The sequence below is a fragment of the Sapajus apella genome, unplaced genomic scaffold (genome assembly GCF_009761245.1).
Source record: "Sapajus apella isolate SASKATOON/1434 unplaced genomic scaffold, GSC_monkey_1.0 scaffold68, whole genome shotgun sequence".
In the NCBI taxonomy this organism is placed as follows: domain Eukaryota; kingdom Metazoa; phylum Chordata; class Mammalia; order Primates; family Cebidae; genus Sapajus; species Sapajus apella.
Genome location: NW_022437008.1, coordinates 4,559,696 through 4,578,120, shown reverse-complemented (window position 1 = coordinate 4,578,120; position 18,425 = coordinate 4,559,696). Strand labels below are relative to the sequence as shown.

The window sequence follows — 18,425 nt, the reverse complement described above, 5'->3', positions numbered from 1 at the left end:
TGTGAGGTCTTTGTTGTAGAGTTAAGACATGGGTCATGGCTAAAAGTTTTCCTATAAATAATAAAAATGAAGCTTGCGAAGACAATAGTGATAGGTAACATTCACTAAGCACTTATTATGTGATAGGCACAATTATAGAATCCATACAATAAGGCTCTAAGGTATTCTGAATCTACCCACATTACCATAGGTATGTTATAGATGCACATAAAAGGATATGGAAGAATAAGTAAATTGGTTAACATTGGAAAGGAACTGAAGCCAGGAATGCTGCTCAAAGGAAAGGCCAGCTTTATCTGTAATGTAAAAATCTTATATATTGACACATTATCTCTGAAGTGAACAATAAATAAATAATGCAGACACACTGAAAAGGGGCCATCAAGGTAAGTGTTTGTAATGGGAAAATTTTTAATATTTGACAAAATTCATGTTTGAAAAAGACAGGTGAATACTATAAAGCGAATAAAATAGTAACATATTTACAGACAAAAAATATTAAGGGCTAGTTATAGTATAGCATAATCATACCTTGTTTCCAAAACAATGAGAGAGATAGTATTAAAGGATTTGCTCCAAAAGTTTGACAGTGGTTATCTATGATTGGCAAGATTACAGGTAACCATATGCTTTTTTTTCTTCTTATCTACATTTTGATGAGGGAAAGCTGTTTTGCAAAGTGGAGAGTATAATTTTATAAAAGAAAAGTAAAACAGTCTTCTAAAATAAAAGGCACAGGTTCATCAGATATTAAAGGATACTTAAAAGTAACAGTTATTTACCATAAACAGGGTGAGACATAGATACAAATATGTAAATTTAAAAAAAAACACTGACCTGATATCCAAGCTTAAAGTGAATAAAAATGTAACTTACCATCAAATAGTCAATAAAAAAATATGAAAATGGACAAGGTTATTGAATAAATGGTGTAAAGATGATAAGCAGTGAAGAAAAAATGATATATTTAGACTTGTAATAAATAATTTTGAGATGAATCAGTAATTCTATATAATAAAAAAAAGACCATTTAAAAAGTATAGCAGGGTTAACCCAGAAATGAGTTTTCCAATGTTTAAAATAGAGGCAAATACAATAAATCCTTTTTTTTTTTTTTCAATTTTAACATTCACAAGTATGAATTTTCCAAAAGTAACGAAGTAATGAATATAGATAAGGATCTTCAAATATTTATCTTATCCAGGGATTTTTTTTTTCTTGTATAAATTTTCTTAGACTGACAAACCTGTGAAGCATAAGTAAGGCATTTGTACCTTAGTTCTGTTTGTAGAGCTTTTCACCACTATGAATTTTCTTATGTCATATGTTTAGAGTCCTTTTATCACATAATTTCAATTTATAGTTTCCAATTCAGAGTTTCATACCATTATGACTTTTCTTATGTTGCTGAAACTCTGAATCCCTCCCATAAGCCTTCCCACAGTTCTTACATTCATAAGGTTTCTCACCTGTATGAATTCTCTGATGCTGAGTAAGGCTTGAGCCACTACAAAAAGCCTTCCCACACTCCCTGCATGCATAGGGTTTCTCACCAGTGTGTATTCTCCGGTGCCGATTAAGAGCTGAGCTACTACTAAAGGACTTTCCACATTCTTTACATTCATAGGGTCTTTCACCAGTATGGATTAGCTGGTGTTGTATAAGTTTTGAGCCACTACCAAAGGCCTTCCCACATTCCTTACATTCATAGGGTTTCTCACCAGTATGAATTCTGTGATGTTGAGTAAGGTCTGAACCACTACTAAACGTCTTCCCACATTCCTTACATTCATAAGGTTTCTCACCAGTATGCATTCTTTGATGCTGAATAAGTTTTGAACCACTTCTAAAGGCTTTCTCACACTCCTTACACTCATAGGGTTTCTCACCAGTGTGAATTCGCTGATGTTGAGTGAGATCTGAGCCACTATTAAAAGCCTTCCCACATTCCTTACATACATAAGGTTTCTCTCCAGTATGAATTCTTTGATGTCGAGTAAGGGCTGATCCAAAACTAAAGGCCTTCCCACATTCATTACATATATATGGTTTCTCACCGGTATGAATTCTCTGGTGCCGAGTAAGGGCTGAACCACTGCTAAAGGCCATTCCACATCCTTTGCATTCATAAGGTTTCTCACCAGTATGAATCCGCCGATGTTGAGTAAGGTTTGAACCACTGCCAAAGGCTTTCCCGCAATCTATACATTCATAAGGTTTCTCACCTGTGTGAATTCTGTAATGCCGAGTAAGGGCTGATTCAAAACTAAAGGACTTCCCACATTCCTTACACTCATAAGGCTTTTCACCACTGTGAATGATCTGATGACGAATGAGGCCTGATCCAAAACTGAAGGCTTTCCCACATTCCTTACATTCATAGGGTTTCTCACCAGTATGAATTCTCTGATGGTGAGTAAGGTTTGAGCCACTACCAAAGGCCTTTCCACATTCTTTACATTCAAAAGGCTTCTCACCAGTATGAATTCTTTGATGGTAAGCAAGGTTTGCACCACTACCAAAGGCCTTGCCACATTCTTTGCATTCATAAGGTTTCTCACCAGTATGAATTCGCTGATGTCGAATAAGGACTGACACAAAACTAAAATCCTTCCCACATTCCTTACATTCAAGGAGTTTCTCATCAGTATGAATTCTCTGATGCTGGATACTGAAAGTGGGTATGTCTTCAGGAGTAAATATCATTTCACTGAAATGTCCTTCCTGAGATCCCTGTTTTCTCTCAAACTGGCTTTTATATTCCCAATCACCTCTGAAACTTGAACACTCAATGCTGTGTTTTGTAAGTTTTTCCATTATCTCCCATCAGGATGATTCTATTCCATAAATATCCTTTTTCAGAAATAATTTCTTGGTCTCAACCTTGATTCAAAGTCTGAAAGAAAATATAAAAGCAAACATTTATTTTTTTGTGTCCTGGGAGAGATTTAACATTTATAATAGATATGAAAGACTTAACTACAATTTAATTTTCATAAAAATTGAGTGGCTTATACAGTTATCACATATGACTGGGCAATTTGAAAAACAGATTAGAAAAGCAGAGAAAATGAGTAAAAATCACACTAGAAAGTGAAGGAGGTATTTAGGAAACAGATTAATTATTTCTAAATCATAGTTTAGATAAAAGTTCCCTGCAAACTTTGAAAGCTTGGTAATTATATAGATGTCCTGGCCCTGTCTTAATTTCTTAAAAGATGAATCTAATGTTATGAACATTGATAAATGAGGGTAATTCTCATATTCATTTCTCAGGGTTGGTTGGAGTACTACATTTTTCCTGGGGTGGAAAATCTGGGATGATTCAGTAATAAACATAATTTGCATATAAACTGATGGAGACAAAAAAGAAAGATAAGCCACGAAGAGCAGTTTCCAAATGAAAGACTAATGTGCTAAATGAGTATGGAATGAGCTATGGAAAGGGAAGATTGATCTGTGATCACAATGTGGTTTGTTTATGCCATTTAATTAAAAATAAGTGTGCCAGGCCGGGCGCGGTGGCTCACGCCTGTAATCCCAGCACTTTGGGAGGCTGAGGCGGGTGGATCACGAGGTCAAGAGATCGAGACCATCCTGGTCAACATGGTGAAACCCCGTCTCTACTAAAAATACAAAAATTAGCTGGGCATGGTGGCGCATGCCTGTAATCCCAGCTACTCAGGAGGCTGAGGCAGGAGAATTGCCTGAACCCAGGAGGCGGAGGTTGCGGTGAGCCGAGATCGTGCCATTGCACTCCAGCCTGGGTAACAAGAGTGCAACTCCGTCTCAAAAAAAAAAAAAAAAAAAATAAGTGTGCCTCCAAATTCTATGATGGCATTGGGGGAAGAAGGAACTCAGGGCTACGGCAGAGGAACAGAATCTAGTTTTAACATAAGAGGAAAGGGAAGGCAAGACAGGTGTCAATCTGATACTGCAATGCCATAAAAGTAGAGACTAAGAAAGGGAATGGATTTAAAGATACTATCTAAGGCCCTGAGTGAATACCTCAAACCCCAAAAGGTGAAAAAATTCCAGCATCAATCTCTTTCTACAACTCACATAACAATCCTGTTTAAAGCAAGTCTAAATATGTCTTGAAATTGTTCTTCCAATCTCCAACTGGCTAAGCCAAATCAGAATTATCTTTTGCTTGGACACTAAAGCAGCATTTCTTCTAGCTGCCTGCATTTCCAGTTTTGGACCCTTAGCACCTAGTGATATTAAGCCTGGAACTGTTTTTCTCAAAATGAACTTGCTCTTAAAAGTTCCTCAGTGATCTGCCTGTCTCTTAAACCTTATATTCCTCTTGGCACTCCCACCCCAACAATACACTGTAGCTACAGTGGCCTTCATAGTTCTTTAAATGCGCAAAACTGTACCCACCTACCCCCATCATGATTTCATCTGCCTGAAATGTCCCCCTATATCCACTGCCCCTACTCTTGGCCTTACAAGTTTCCAGCAATGGTTTAGGTCTCTGCTAAATGATGTATCTTTAAAATATTTCCTGCATGTTCAGTCTTAATTATGCACACTCCACCATCATTTCTCAGAGCACTTTTTTCCTTTTTGTGTTTTGTTTTGATAATGGGTAATTTACGTATCCATTCTATACAGTTAAAATTTTTATATTTGTTTGAATGCTTGTTTAATCTCTGTCTGCTACAATAGAGCCAAGATTCTTGAAGACAAGGATAACGTCTGTTAATTTAGTGAACTTGAACTCTGGTACATGCAAAAAAAAAAAAAAAAAAAGAGAAAAAACAATAAATTCTAAATGCATTTACTGAATAGCTAATATAATAAACTATTTTTAAAATGTATTATCCTGGGCCGGGCACGGTGGCTCAAGCCTGTAATCCCAGCACTTTGGGAGGCCGAGGTGGGTGGATCACGAGGTCAAGAGATCGAGACCATCCTGGTCAACATGGTGAAACCCCGTCTCTACTAAAAATACAAAAAACATTAGCTGGGCATGGTGGCGCGTGCCTGTAATCCCAGCTACTCAGGAGATTGAGGCAGGAGAATTGCCTGAACCCAGGAGGCAGAGGTTGCGGTGAGCCGAGATCGCGCCATTGCACTCCAGCCTGGGTAACAAGAGCGAAACTCCGTTTCAAAAAAAAAAAAAATGTATTATCCTTACAAATAAGCATCTAAAAACAAGATTTCTCTAGATGTAGGACATAATTTCTCTGAAAAAGGGCAAGTGAATCATGTGCATTTATCCCTGTGCCCTCACTAAACTTCACTAAGAGGAATGGAAAGGACTTTGTAAAAAGGAACAATCCCACCACATAAAAGGAAATCAATGAGAACACTGCAACAACAAAACATTTTAAGTTTTTTGTTTTTTTTTTTGAGACAGAGTTTCACTCTTGTCACCTAGGCTGCTGTGCAATGGTGCAATCTCAGCTCACTGCAACCTCCACCTCCTGGGTTCAAGTGATTCCCCTGCCTCAGCCTCCCAAGTAGCTGGGATTACAGGCACCCACCACCACGCTTGGTTGCTTTTTGTATTTTTAGTAGAGATGGGGTTTTACCATGTTGGCCAGGCTGACCTTGAACTCCAGACCTCACGTGATCCACCTGCCTCAGCCTCCCAAAGTGCAGGGATAACAGGCATGAGCCACCACGCCCGGCCAACATTTTAAGTTGAAAGTGTAAGATAAATGATGACGAACCAAAAACGATACAGTCTTAACTAAAATTAAGGAAAAGCCACACATCTTATACATTTTTGTGTAAAAAAGTTTATGATTTATGCTGCAGAACCCCAGAAAAACTTAAGAAGTAGAGAGAACTAACTACCTATAAAAGTCTAACAATCAACACATAAAATTTAACTTATAGCTTCTTAGGATCCACTCTGAATTACAAATAGATCACCACCTCATGAAGATATATGCTTCCCCATGTTCAAAGCAGTATTATTCTATTCACAAGATGTGAAAATAACTTATGTGTCTACTGATGGATGAACAGATGAAGGAATTGACATATATAAATGAATACTATCCACCATTGAAAATAAAAGAGATCCTGCCATTTGCCACAACAGACATGAAAGTGGAGGACATTATGCTATGTGAAATAAGGGAGACATGGGAAGAGAAATACTGAATGATCTTACTTATATATAGAATGTTAACAGAAAAAGTATAGAAATAGCATACAAAATGGTAGTTACCAGGGACTGTCAGGGAGAAAATGGGGAGATGCAGGTCAAAGGATACAAAGTTTCAGACACGTAGAAAGAATAAGTCTAGAGATCCAATGTACAACATGAGGGTATAGTTAATATCATTGTATTGTAGTTGAGTTTTTTAATAAGAGAGTAGATTTTTGGTGTTCTTGCCACACACACAAAGGTGTAACTATGTGAGATGATGAACATGTTAATTTGCTTGACTACAGTAACCATTTCATAATGTATATCAAAACCATAAATATATATAAAACACCTTAAATATACACAAAAACAACAGAAAAAAAATAGGCAAATATTAGATATTTGAGAAAAGCCTGTAAGATAAAAGATAACAGAAACAAAAAATAGGCAAATATTAGATATCTGAGAAAAGCCTATAAGATAAAAGACAGTAAACAAAGCAACCAAAGGAACTCAGAAGAGAGACTACACTGGGGAACCAACAAAACCTCAAAAGTCACCATGTGTATTCTTATTGGGATGTGAGAAGCTATTCCACATGATACAAGAATAGAATAATATGGAAGAATTATTATTATTATTATTAATTTTTTTTTTTTTTGAGACGGAGTTTCGCTCTTGTTACCCAGGCTGGAGTGCAATGGCACGATCTCGGCTCACCGCAACCTCCGCCTCCTGGGTTCAGGAAATTCTCCTGCCTCAGCCTCCTGAGTAGCTGGGATTACAGGCACGTGCCACCATGCCCAGCTAATGTTTTGTATTTTTAGTAAAGAAAAGGTTTCACCATGTTGACCAGGATGGTCTCGATCTCTTGACCTCGTGATCCACCCCCCTCGGCCTCCCAAAGTGCTGGGATTACAGGCATGACGCTAAATTCTTTTTAACAACCAGCTGCTGTGGGAACTAGTAAGAGCAGGAACTCACTCACCCACTGCCTCCCAGGGAGGGTATTAATCTATTCATCAGGGGATCCACCCCCAAAACTGAAACACCTGCCATTAGGCCCCACTTCCAATACTGGGGAGAAAATTTCAACCTAAGATTTGGAGGGGACAAACATCTAACCTATAGAACTTGGCATCAACAGTAGTGGAGCACCCTGACATATGTGCCTCCCAATGTAATACAATAAAAGATGTACCATCATACCACCTATGTGGTATGCTTGCCAAAAATATTTAACCTGAATCTAAGCTTCCTATGCATAAGAAAGCCACGAGACAAATAAAGGTTATGGGACATTCTGTGGGGATTCACTCAGGGTGGTGACAAAAATATTAAGGGAAAAATATTAGAAAAAGTTATAAAATATAATCTCCAACCCTTTTGGAAGGCCTAAGGTTTTTTCTATAGTTCTTGGCTGAAGGCAACCTTGTCCCCTTAGTTAAATAAATTAGAGTAAAAGGAATGTGGGAGTTTACCTAACTTGTTTACTCATGTGGCCTTAAAACTAACCTTTTGAGCTGGATGGCCCTCTCGGGGAGGAGTTTGACCAGGGATTACGCTCTAATGGTGTTTGTTTTGGGCTTGGAACCTGGTCTTTACTCTTCCTCTACAAGTGTGTTAACTTAGAGCCTCTGTTATTACGTCTATACTGAATAAATGCGGAGAGGGCAAACTAGTCAGAGTTGTGCAGCTGCGATCTCTCTCTCTAAGTAGCTCATGACCCCTGGCCTACTCGTTCGCTGGAAATTTGAGTCTGAGTGCATGCATTTATCTGTCATGAAGCTGGGGTCTGTGGGATGGACCCCAGTAACATTCTATAAAATAATTGTCCTGGATTCTTAAAAAAATTCAATGTCATCTAAAACAAAAAATGAGAGACTGCTCCAGCTTAAAAGAGACTAAAGAGATCCAATGACCAAAACCAATGTATAATAAATCTTGCCTGGACCCTAGATAAGGCAAACACACACCCAGGTAAAACAAACAAACAAATACAATAGCAGCTAAATAAAGACAGTTTGCAAACCACTAGAGCTATCTAAACATAAAATGCTTGAGAATATTAGTAAGTCCATCTTAATTTTCTTAGGTTAGAGATATTAATACTAAGGATATAAATGTTAAAATTATTAATGGTAAAATGTGAAGATGTCCCCAACCTATTTTTAAATGAGTCAAGAAAAAAATGTGTATATGTATGTATTAATAACAATAAAGGAAATGTGGCAAAATGGCAATAACTGAAGAATTTGGGTGATGGCTGATAAAGTCTGAATGTTTGTGTCCTCCCAACCCCCAAATCAAATGTTAAACTTTAGTTATAAATGTAATGGTGAAAGGAGGTGGGGCCTTTGGGAGGTGATTAGCTCATGAGGCAGAGCCCCCATGAATGTAATTAGTACTCTTATAAAAGAGGGCCCAGGGGGCTGCCTTTCCCTTTCTACCATGTGAGGACAAAGAGAGAAGCTGCCATCTATGAAGCAGAAAGCAGGTCTTTACCAGACACTGAGTCTGCCAACATCTAGATCATGTACTTTCCAGCCTCCACAACTGTGAAAAATAAGTTTCTTTTGTTTATAAGATACATACTTTGTGGTATTTTGTTACAGTAGCCCAAACAGAGGAAGAAAATGGGTATTCAGAATTCACTGGAATATTCTTTTTTCTCTATGTTTGAAATTTTTCAAAGAAAACAGAAAATACAGATTGTTCTAAAAAGTAAGCATTAAGGGAAACTTCCCAGACTTAAAAGACATGAGTTTCCACATTTAATGGGTCCACTTAGTATGTAGCATAAAAAATAAAAATGATTCACATTTGATATATATATATTTTTTTTTTTTTTTTTTGAGATGGAGTTTCACTCATGTTACCCAGGCTGGAGTGCAATGGCGCGATCTCGGCTCACCGCAACCTCCGCCTCCTGGGTTCAGGCAATTCTCCTGCCTCAGCCTCCTGAGTAGCTGGGATTACAGGCATGCACCACCATGCCCAGCTAATTTTTTGTATTTTTAGTGGAGACGGGGTTTTACCATGTTGACCAGGATGGTCTCGATCTCTTGACCTCGTGATCCACCCGCCTCGGCCTCCCAAAGTGCTGGGATTACAGGCTTGAGCCACCGCGCCCGGCCTCGATATATTTTTATTAGGTTCTAGGACAGTGGGAACAAAGAAGATACCCTAAAAGCCTCCAAAATACAAAGACAGGGTATAAACCAAAGACCAGGAATAAAAATGGCTTTGGAGTTCTAAACAATACTATAAGACAGAAATCATAACTTTAAAATTCTGAGGTAAAATATTTTCAATGTAGAATTCTGTGCCCTGCCAAAGAATCAATATAGTGGTTGAAAAATATACTAGGACTCACAAACTTTAACTCTCATTCATCCTTTCTCATATGCCACCAATATAAAGAAGAAGCACACCAAGAAACAGGAAGGCAAGGAATCCAACAAACAACTCAGCACAGAAGGGCAGTCAATTTAAAAAGAAAGAATTCTAGAGTAATAGTGCTACAAACAATCAGCAGAGGACAAAAAGGATCATACAAGAGATGTCTCTAAGCCCAAGGAACTGACAGAACATACTGGAAAAAGATTAATTTTCCAGTAGATTTTGAATATAAGTTAGTGATAAATATATGGACAAAAACATAATTTTAATTACATGGAAAACAAAGTTGCGTAACAACATAAGCATGATTCACAGCTCATTAATGAATAGAATCGGTTAAAAAGACACAAGGCGGCCGGGCGCGGTGGCTCAAGCCTGTAACCCCAGCACTTTGGGAGGCCGAGGCGGGTGGATCACGAGGTCAAGAGATCGAGACCATCCTGGTCAGCATGGTGAAACCCCGTCTCTACTAAAAATACAAAAACATTAGCTGGGCATGGTGGCGCGTGCCTGTAATCCCAGCTACGGAGGAGGTTGAGGCAGGAGAATTGCCTGAACCCAGGAGGCGGAGGTTGCGGTGAGCCGAGGTCGTGCCATTGCACTCTAGCCTGGGTAACAAGAGTGAAACTCCGTCTCAAAAAAAAAAAAAAAAAAAAAAAAAAGACACAAGGCACAGAATGGGCAATGATATTTACAAAATATTTAACTGTCAAAGAACTAGCATGTAAAATATAAGATCTTTCCCAAATCATTAATAAAAAGCTAAATGGCCCAAGAGAAAAGAAACCGCTAAATAAATAGGGAGACATTGCCATTTTCACTCCTGCTCTGGTTTATGCCCTGTGTAATAATTTGTCAGATCTTTGTCCTAGCGTTCCTAGCACAGAGCTAGATATGTCTTTGTTATGGATCACACCTGAGTTTATGCTAATGAGGTAACTCATGGTGGACCCTTGAGCAGCTTTGAAATTGGGGCAGTCATCAAAAATACTTTTAGCTAGCCCAATCTCTGAGGAAGAAAGTGGGGCTGGAGACTGGGTTCAATCATGTGGCCAATGATTAATCAATCATGCCTACATAATGAAATTCTACCCCAAAGTTCACTGGAGCTTCCCTGGTGACACACCCTGCTTTCACAGGGAAAGAACACAAACTGTGTACAGATCCCTTCCAGACCTTGCTCTATGTGTCTCATTACCAGGCTGTTCCTAATTTGTGTCCTTGTCTTTCATAATAAAACTGTAATTTTAAGTATAGTGCTTTCCTGAATTCTGTGAGTTGTAGTGAATTACTAAATCAAGAGGGGAGGGGGAGGGAGTCAAGAAAACCTCCTGGAATTATAGCTAGTTGGCCTAAAGTCAGGGTAGATTTACTGGAGACTATATGCTAAAACCTATGGAGTCTAACACCAACTCTGGGTAGCGGTACCAGAAGTGAATTGCAGTACATCGGTTGGAGATGAAACATATTAAAACCTCATGTTCGCGGATTGGAAGACTTAACATGAAGATGGCAATACTCGCTAAAATAATCTGCAGATTCAATGCAATCTCTATTAACACTTCAGTGGCCTTTGAAATGAAAAGCCACTCCTCAAATCCATATGGAACTGCAGTAGGTACCCAAAATCTGTATGGAGCTGCAGTGCAGATTGACCAGGATTTCTAAATCTTCATGACCTCAGATTTGGCAGTTAATTCTTAGATTTGACACTAAAAGCACAAGCAATCAAAGAAAATTACACATCAATTTAAATTCATCCAAGTTAAAAGTTTGTGCTTCAAATGGGTATACAGTGTTTCTATAGGCAGATGATAAAGGTTTAAAGCTAGAGAAAAACCATAGTTGCACAATACTATGAATACAGCAAATACCACTTTAAAATGGTTAAGTGTATTTCATGTGAATTTTGCCTAAATGAACAAATCTTGAAACAAAAAAAGGAGACAAAAGATAATGCAAATGAAAAGATGTTCTGTTTCATTAGTAGTCATGGTCATGCAAATTAACACCATAATGAGATATTACTAAGTATACTAGGTAAGTAAAAAGTGTGACTATTCCAAATGTAGGTAAAGATGTGGCAAAAATGTGGCAAAGGCGGTGGCAAACATACACTGTTGGAAGTAGACCACTTTTTCATACAACCGCTTTGAAAGAGTTTGGCATTATCTAGGCTAACATGCATATTCCCTATTACCCAGCAATTCCACTCATAGCTAAAACATCCACTAGAATGTTCATAACAGTTTTATTAAGAGTTTTATTAAGAGTAAAATGCGGCCGGGCACGGTGGCTCAAGCCTGTAATCCCAGCACTTTGGGAGGCCGAGGCGGGTGGATCACGAGGTCAAGAGATCGAGACCATCCTGGTCAACATGGTGAAACCCCGTCTCTACTAAAAATACAAAAAATCAGCTGGGCATGGTGGCGCGTGCCTGTAATCCCAGCTACTCAGGAGGCTGAGGCAGGAGAATTGCCTGAACCCAGGAGACGGAGGTTGCGGTGAGCTGAGATCGCGCCATTGCACTCCAGCCTGGGTAACAAGAGCGAAACTCCGTCTCAAAAAAAAAAAAAAAAAAAAGAGTAAAATGCTGGAAACTGCCAATTATCTACATAAAAAATATGTCGGAGAAAATATACTGTGATATAGTCACAAAGGTTATGAAATAGTAGTGTAAATAAACCAGATACATCTAAACTATTCAACATGAACCAGGTGTGGTGGCTCACGCCTGTAATCCCAGCACTTCGAAAGGCCGAGGTGGGTGGATCACTTAAATCTGGATTTTGATACCAGCCTGGCCAACATGGTGAAACTCTGCCTCTACTGAAAAATACAAAAAATTAGCTGGGCTTGGTGGCGCAGCACCTGTAATCCCAGGGGCATTCCTTTCTGGTTCTGGTATGCTTGCCTGGCAGGCGGCTCCAGCATCCAGGTCTACCTCCAGCAGCACATTCAATTTCCCCAGCACCCAACTCCAGCAGCATGGGTAACTTTACCAGGCTTCTTCAGTCACGCAGCTTCTTTAGCTCCCAGCTCTGAAAGTACAAGGTGGCCAGCTGCACCCGACAGCCTTGTCTGAAAGTTTTGTAACAAATGCTTCTGATAAGACAACCCAGTCTGCCACAGATGGATTCCTGGCAAATGCTAGAGGGCAGATTTCCAGCAACTTCCACAGGTGCAGCACCACAGCAGGAACAGGACACAGCTAAGGTAAGTGAGGCACTTATGGCACAAAACTTGAGGTGTTCACCCTCAGATTGCCAACCCTGCACTTATAACCCTGATGATGATTGTCTTAAGAATGAAGAACCCGCCGGGCGCAGTGGCTCAAGCCTGTAATCCCAGCACTTTGGGAGGCCGAGGCGGGTGGATCACGAGGTCAAGAGATGGAGACCATCCTGGTCAACACGGTGAAACCCCGTCTCTACTAAAAATACAAAAAATTAGCTGGGCATGGTGGCGTGTGCCTGTAGTCCCAGCTACTCAGGAGGCTGAGGCAGGAGAATTGCCTGAACCCAGGAGGCAGAGGTTGCAGTGAGCCGAGATCGTGCCATGGCACTCCAGCCTGGGTAACAAGAGCGAAACTCCGTCTCAAAAAAAAAAAAAAAAAAAAAAGAATGCAGAACCCAGGGTGCAAAATTTGAGGCATTCCGTCTCAGGGTCATGCAACTGTAGTTTCATCTGGCAGTGAGTGCTTCTCACTGTCTCACTTGCTCATCTTAGTCCTAGCCCTTTATAGCAATTACTGTCATTCAGTGAGTCACAAACCAAAAAAAACCCTCCCATTATTACTATTACTTCATATTAATAACAGATCCAAGAATAATTATCAATGAATGGATTTTAAACTAGTGGGGAAAAGTTTGGCGACCAGTTATTTACACAGTTACAAAGTATATCTCCACAAATTATCTTTTAATTACAAATAGACAACTACCAATATTACAGTGGAGAAACATGGTAGATATCCCCTTAACAAATTATCACAGTTAACATCTTCAGAAATGGAACAAGTCAGCATCATGTATCTCCTGATATGATGCACCGAGAAGGATACAGTATTACCTTTATGGTATTCCTGCCACAAAATTCATAACCTGAATGCAAGCATGAAAGACCATAAGACAAACCCAACTTAAGGAAGTTTTTACAAAATAAGTGGCTTCTCCTCTTCAACAATGCCAAGATCATGAAAGACAAAGGGAGAGCAACTCTTCTACATTAAAGCAGACTAAAGAGACACAATTAATAAATTTAATGTGTGATTTTAAAGTGGATCCTGGATAGATGAGGAGAGAGGACAGGGTAGTTTGTTAAAAGGAACATCACGGCCGGGTGCGGTGGCTCACGCCTCTAATCCCAGCACTTTGGGAGGAGGAAGACGGGTGGATCATGAGGTCAAGAGATCGAGACCATCCTGGCCAACATGGTGAAACCCCGTCTCTACCAAAAATACAAAAAAATTAGCTGGGCATGGTGGCACATGCCTGTAGTCACAGCTACTCGGGAGGCTGAGGCAGGAGAATTGCTTGAACCCGGGAGGTGGAGGTTGCAGTGAGTGAGCCGAGGTCACACCACTGCACTCCAGCCTGGTGCCTGGTGACGGACTGAGACTCTGTCTCAAAAAGGAACATCACTGGGATGAGACAAAATTTTAAATATGGGTTAGATATTATATAAATGTTAAAATTTTAATAACTATACTGTGGTTATGTAAGAGAATACTCTTATTGTTAGGAAATAAAGGGGCAAAATATCTGCAACTTAGTCTTAAATGGTACAAATAAAATGTGTGTTGTGTGGTGTGTGTGTGTGTGTGTGTGTGTGTGTGTGTGTGTGTGTGTGTGTAGAGATAGCGAGAGAGAGAGATCATTTTCTTTTATTCCTGGCCTCAAATACATTTTTGGAAGTGGGGGATATGAAAATTAGATATAGATTTAGATATAAATATAGATATTTATTTTCTAATATTTTTATGTTAATGACATCTGGTATAATCAAGCCTTCTTTGCATGGTATCTTTCACTCTTCTTCCTTATCACGTTTCATTTTTCACTACCCTGTGGGAGGCCGAGGCAGATGGATCACCAGAGGTCAGGAGTTCAAGACCAACCTGGCCAACATGGTGAAACCCCGTCTCTACTAAAACTACACAAATTAGCTGGTCCTGGTGGCATGCACCTGTAATCCCAGCCACTTGAAAGGCTGAGGCAGGAGAATCATTTGAATCCAGGAGGTGGAGGGTAACAGAGCAAGACTCCATCTCAAAAAGAAAAATAAAAAGAACTGTGTCACTTTTATGTAGTCTTTTGTGAAAAAAAGAAGCAAATGAATGTCTATTCAAACAAAGTTAGAAAACAAACAAAATCTACACTTATGTGGCTCTGGGATTCATCCATATGTACTAAAGCTCTAATGAAAGGCAAAGAAATGGCCATAGTGATTATCATCACAAGGGCACAACGTTGTTTGTGGCTGTGGAGAAGTACAGCAGAGGCTTCTTCAGTGATGGCTGTATTCTATTTATTGATCTGGGTACCCCTTACATGGGTCTTTATAATTACTTGCTAAGCTGCACAAGTGGGTCCCATTTCTGTAACAAATTTGAAGAAGGAAAAAGCTGTAGGCATTCAAGTAAATGTTATGCATCTCTAAAAATATTTTCCAAATATACTATATGGGAAAATATTTAATTTTAAATGAAAATGTAGGCTAGGTCGGGTGCAGTGGCTCATGCCTGTAATCAAAGCACTTTGGAGGCCAAGGCGGCCAGATCACTTGAGGTTGGGAGTTCAAGACCAGCCTGACCAACATGGTGAAACCCCGTCTTTATTTATTTTTATTTTATTTTTATTTTTTTACTCAAAACCCCATCTTTAAAAAAAAGAAAAAAAGAACATGTAGGATATAAAATGATAAATGCTACATGAATTTAATTATGTTTTATGTGCGTAGCTAAAATATAAATTTTCTTCATTAGGAATTTCTGTACTTTTTAAATTAAGTTAAAACAATCATGTTTTACTTATACAATCGGAAAGAAATCATATTTTTTAAAAAGACAGCATAAGGAAAAATTAAAGCCAAGTGCAGTGGCTCACACCTGTAATCCCAGCACTTTGGGAGGCAGAGGCAGGTGGATGGATTGAGCCCAGGGGTGTGAGACCAGGCTGGGTAACATGGTAAAGCCCCATCTCTACTAAAAATACAAAAATTAGCCAGGCTTGGTGGCACACATCTATTATTCCAGCTACTTGGGACGCTGAGATGCAACAATTGCTCGAGTCAGGGAGGTGAGGCTGTAGTGAGCTGAGATCGCACCACTGCATTCCAGCCTGGGCAACAGAGCCAGACTCTGTTTCAAAAAAAAAAGTAAAGAAAATTTAAAACTGACAAATTAGTAAGATAAAATCAGGTGTGGGAGGTGGAGATTGAAGACATCACATTTTCTCAATAGGGAAACTCCAGGGATCAGATCATCTGACAGGCAAGAATTTTCAAGAAAAGGAAAGAAACTATGTCCTAACCAAGAAAATGTGACTTCAGGAAACAAGAGGAAAGGACAAGCTACCTTGCAGGTGCCTTGTGGATGTTCAACAGCCATTCTGTACTCCTCTCCTGAGGCCTCTATCCAAGCAGGGCAGAGCTGAGAAAGGAGAAGGGAGTCAGGAAACATGAGGTTCTTCTGAGAGGGAGCCAGTTTGACTATGTCAGAAGTTATCTTGGCTCAGCCCCTATTGCCCACCACCTACATAGGAAGGTCAGAGAAGTCTAGGGCATCCTGCTCAATCCAGGTATCCCAGACAATGGCAGGGTCAATGCCGTTCTGGGCAGAATCTGTTTCTGAGCTCACAGAGGTCTCCAGTGGCTGAAGTCACAAAGAGAGACAAAGACTCCCCATACCCACATTGGCTATACGGACACATAGTCACACAAACTCGTTCACTCACACCATGGGGACATAAATGTCACAGGCACCCCAAACCTAAATACAACAGGCTGTGTGCTGGCCTAGAGCCAGAACCTGAGCAACGCCATTTTCATAAAATGCAAAACTGTTTTTAAATAAGTTGCAATGGCTGCCCCATTCTCCTCACAATAACTGCTGGCCTCGGCTTCTGTAAATAGAACTGCTAGTTTGTTCTGCAAACTATGTAAAGCTGCTTACCTTTTCTTATCAGTAACTGCCAAAATTGCTAGCCTTTGCTTACCGGTAATAACTAAAATAAGCAGCCCAGGCTAATTCCATCCTGGCCCCTGTGACTTGTAATAAGTAACTAAGATCTGTGACTTCTATCAGTACCCAGACAATGTGTAAACAAATGCTTATCTTGACTTCTGTAAACCACTGAAGTAACAAACAGAATGACAAAAGTCCCCTGGCCCTTGGAATGCCCGGAGACCCCCCACCCTCGTCTCCGCCCAGGAGGTGAATTACAAAATCCCCTGGCCCTTGGAATGTCTGAAACCTTTTCATCCCCATCCCCGCTCCTCACCGCTCCTCACCCCCACTCCCAAGGTGGTTTTTCGGGTATAAAAAGTCTTGGCACCCTCCTTTCGACGCCACAGGTTGGAGAGACGAGAGTCCTCTGTGGTCGCTGGCATAATAAATGACCCTGCAATCTGGCATACTTCTGTCTCGGTGCTAACTTTCTAGGCTCGGTCCAGTACAACAGCTGCACACGGTCTCACACACACACACACACACACACACACACACACACACACGACATGTGCAGACAGGGGCACAACCAGAGTCCGTGGGCATCTCGCAAACTCCCAGGGACATACACATTGGGGTCACAATGACAACAAATTCACACGCACCCTACATCAAGAATATCACCAACATGCGCGCGCGCGCGCACACACACACACACACACACACACACGGAAGCAGCCACAAACCTCACAGTTAAGGCATACTGCACACAGTTCGGCAAATGGTAATAAACACACACACACCCCCAAGGGAACACACAGTCACAACCGCGGCCCAGGAACCGCACACTCGCAAACGCGGTGCCCAACGCAGTCACAATTAAACTCCAATCACACCCGCACAAACATGTCCTCCTCCCCGCCCTCACAGTTGCACACCAGGTCGCACAGACACACGCCCACCACAGAGACATCCACAGCCACAACCGTACACTCTTCACAGTTGCTCCTTAGTCTGCTCCCCACGCAGCCCACACAGATCCGGGATTCCTGTCGCGCCAGGATCCGAGCCGCCTCACTTACGCCTGCTCGGGTCGGGTCAGCTCCGCTTCTCCGGAATCCAAACAAGCAGACCCCAGCTCTCTCACAAAGCCCGGAGGCCGTTCGCTCAGACCCGCGGGAAGACCCCGCCCACTCCGCAAAAGACAATTTAGTTATCGCGGGATACAGCCATGGGCCTAGAGGCTTCTGGGAAGTGTAGGAGCGAGAGATTGCCGAAAGGTACAGCCGGGCCATCCTGATTCCGGTGGCGCGGACTCTGGCACTAACAAAAGTACCTCTTTGAGCTAAGCCGCCCATCAGAGCCTTCCAGGAGTCTCTCCTGACAAGGACGCCCTAGATCAAGCTTTAGTAAGGCTCCTCTGAGCCCTTTTTGTTTGGCCAGGCCTCCTCCATGGCCCGTGAACCCCACTTCGGCAAGAATCCAACTAAGCCAGTTCAGCAAGAATCCCCCCACCCTTGATACTGAACTTCCTCTTAGTAATTTGCCATCCTTTAACTTCTTCACCCAGCCCGTTGGCTATAAATCTCCAGCTGCTATTGTATTGGAAGTTGACTATTGCAAGTCTTCAACCAAGTCCTTCTTGCCTGTTTAAGTCATCTGGTGCAACTTTTCTTTCACCCCGCCCAGCCACAGAGGGTGGCTCCCAGGTTTCCGCCCCTTCCCCGGGAGACAAGCTAGGCC

General features: G+C 40.9%; 1 protein-coding gene across 4 annotated transcripts; it reads right to left on the bottom strand.

Moving 5' to 3' along the window:
- Positions 1-1,196: 1,196 nt before the first annotated feature.
- ZNF345 (zinc finger protein 345) lies at positions 1,197-18,381 on the bottom strand. 4 transcript variants are annotated; one of them, XM_032249432.1, is made up of 3 exons: positions 17,765-18,381; positions 16,092-16,388; positions 1,197-2,896 (listed from the first exon to the last, which is right to left on the bottom strand). In XM_032249432.1, exon 3 carries the CDS (start codon positions 2,815-2,817, stop codon positions 1,372-1,374), a length of 1,446 nt encoding a protein of 481 aa, XP_032105323.1. In that variant the 5' UTR covers positions 2,818-2,896; positions 16,092-16,388; positions 17,765-18,381; the 3' UTR covers positions 1,197-1,371. The 4 variants fall into 4 exon arrangements, with proteins under 4 accessions (XP_032105323.1, XP_032105322.1, XP_032105324.1 ...); XM_032249431.1 differs by having other exon boundaries at positions 16,092-16,205; XM_032249433.1 differs by having other exon boundaries at positions 16,092-16,166.
- Positions 18,382-18,425: the final 44 nt, after the last annotated feature.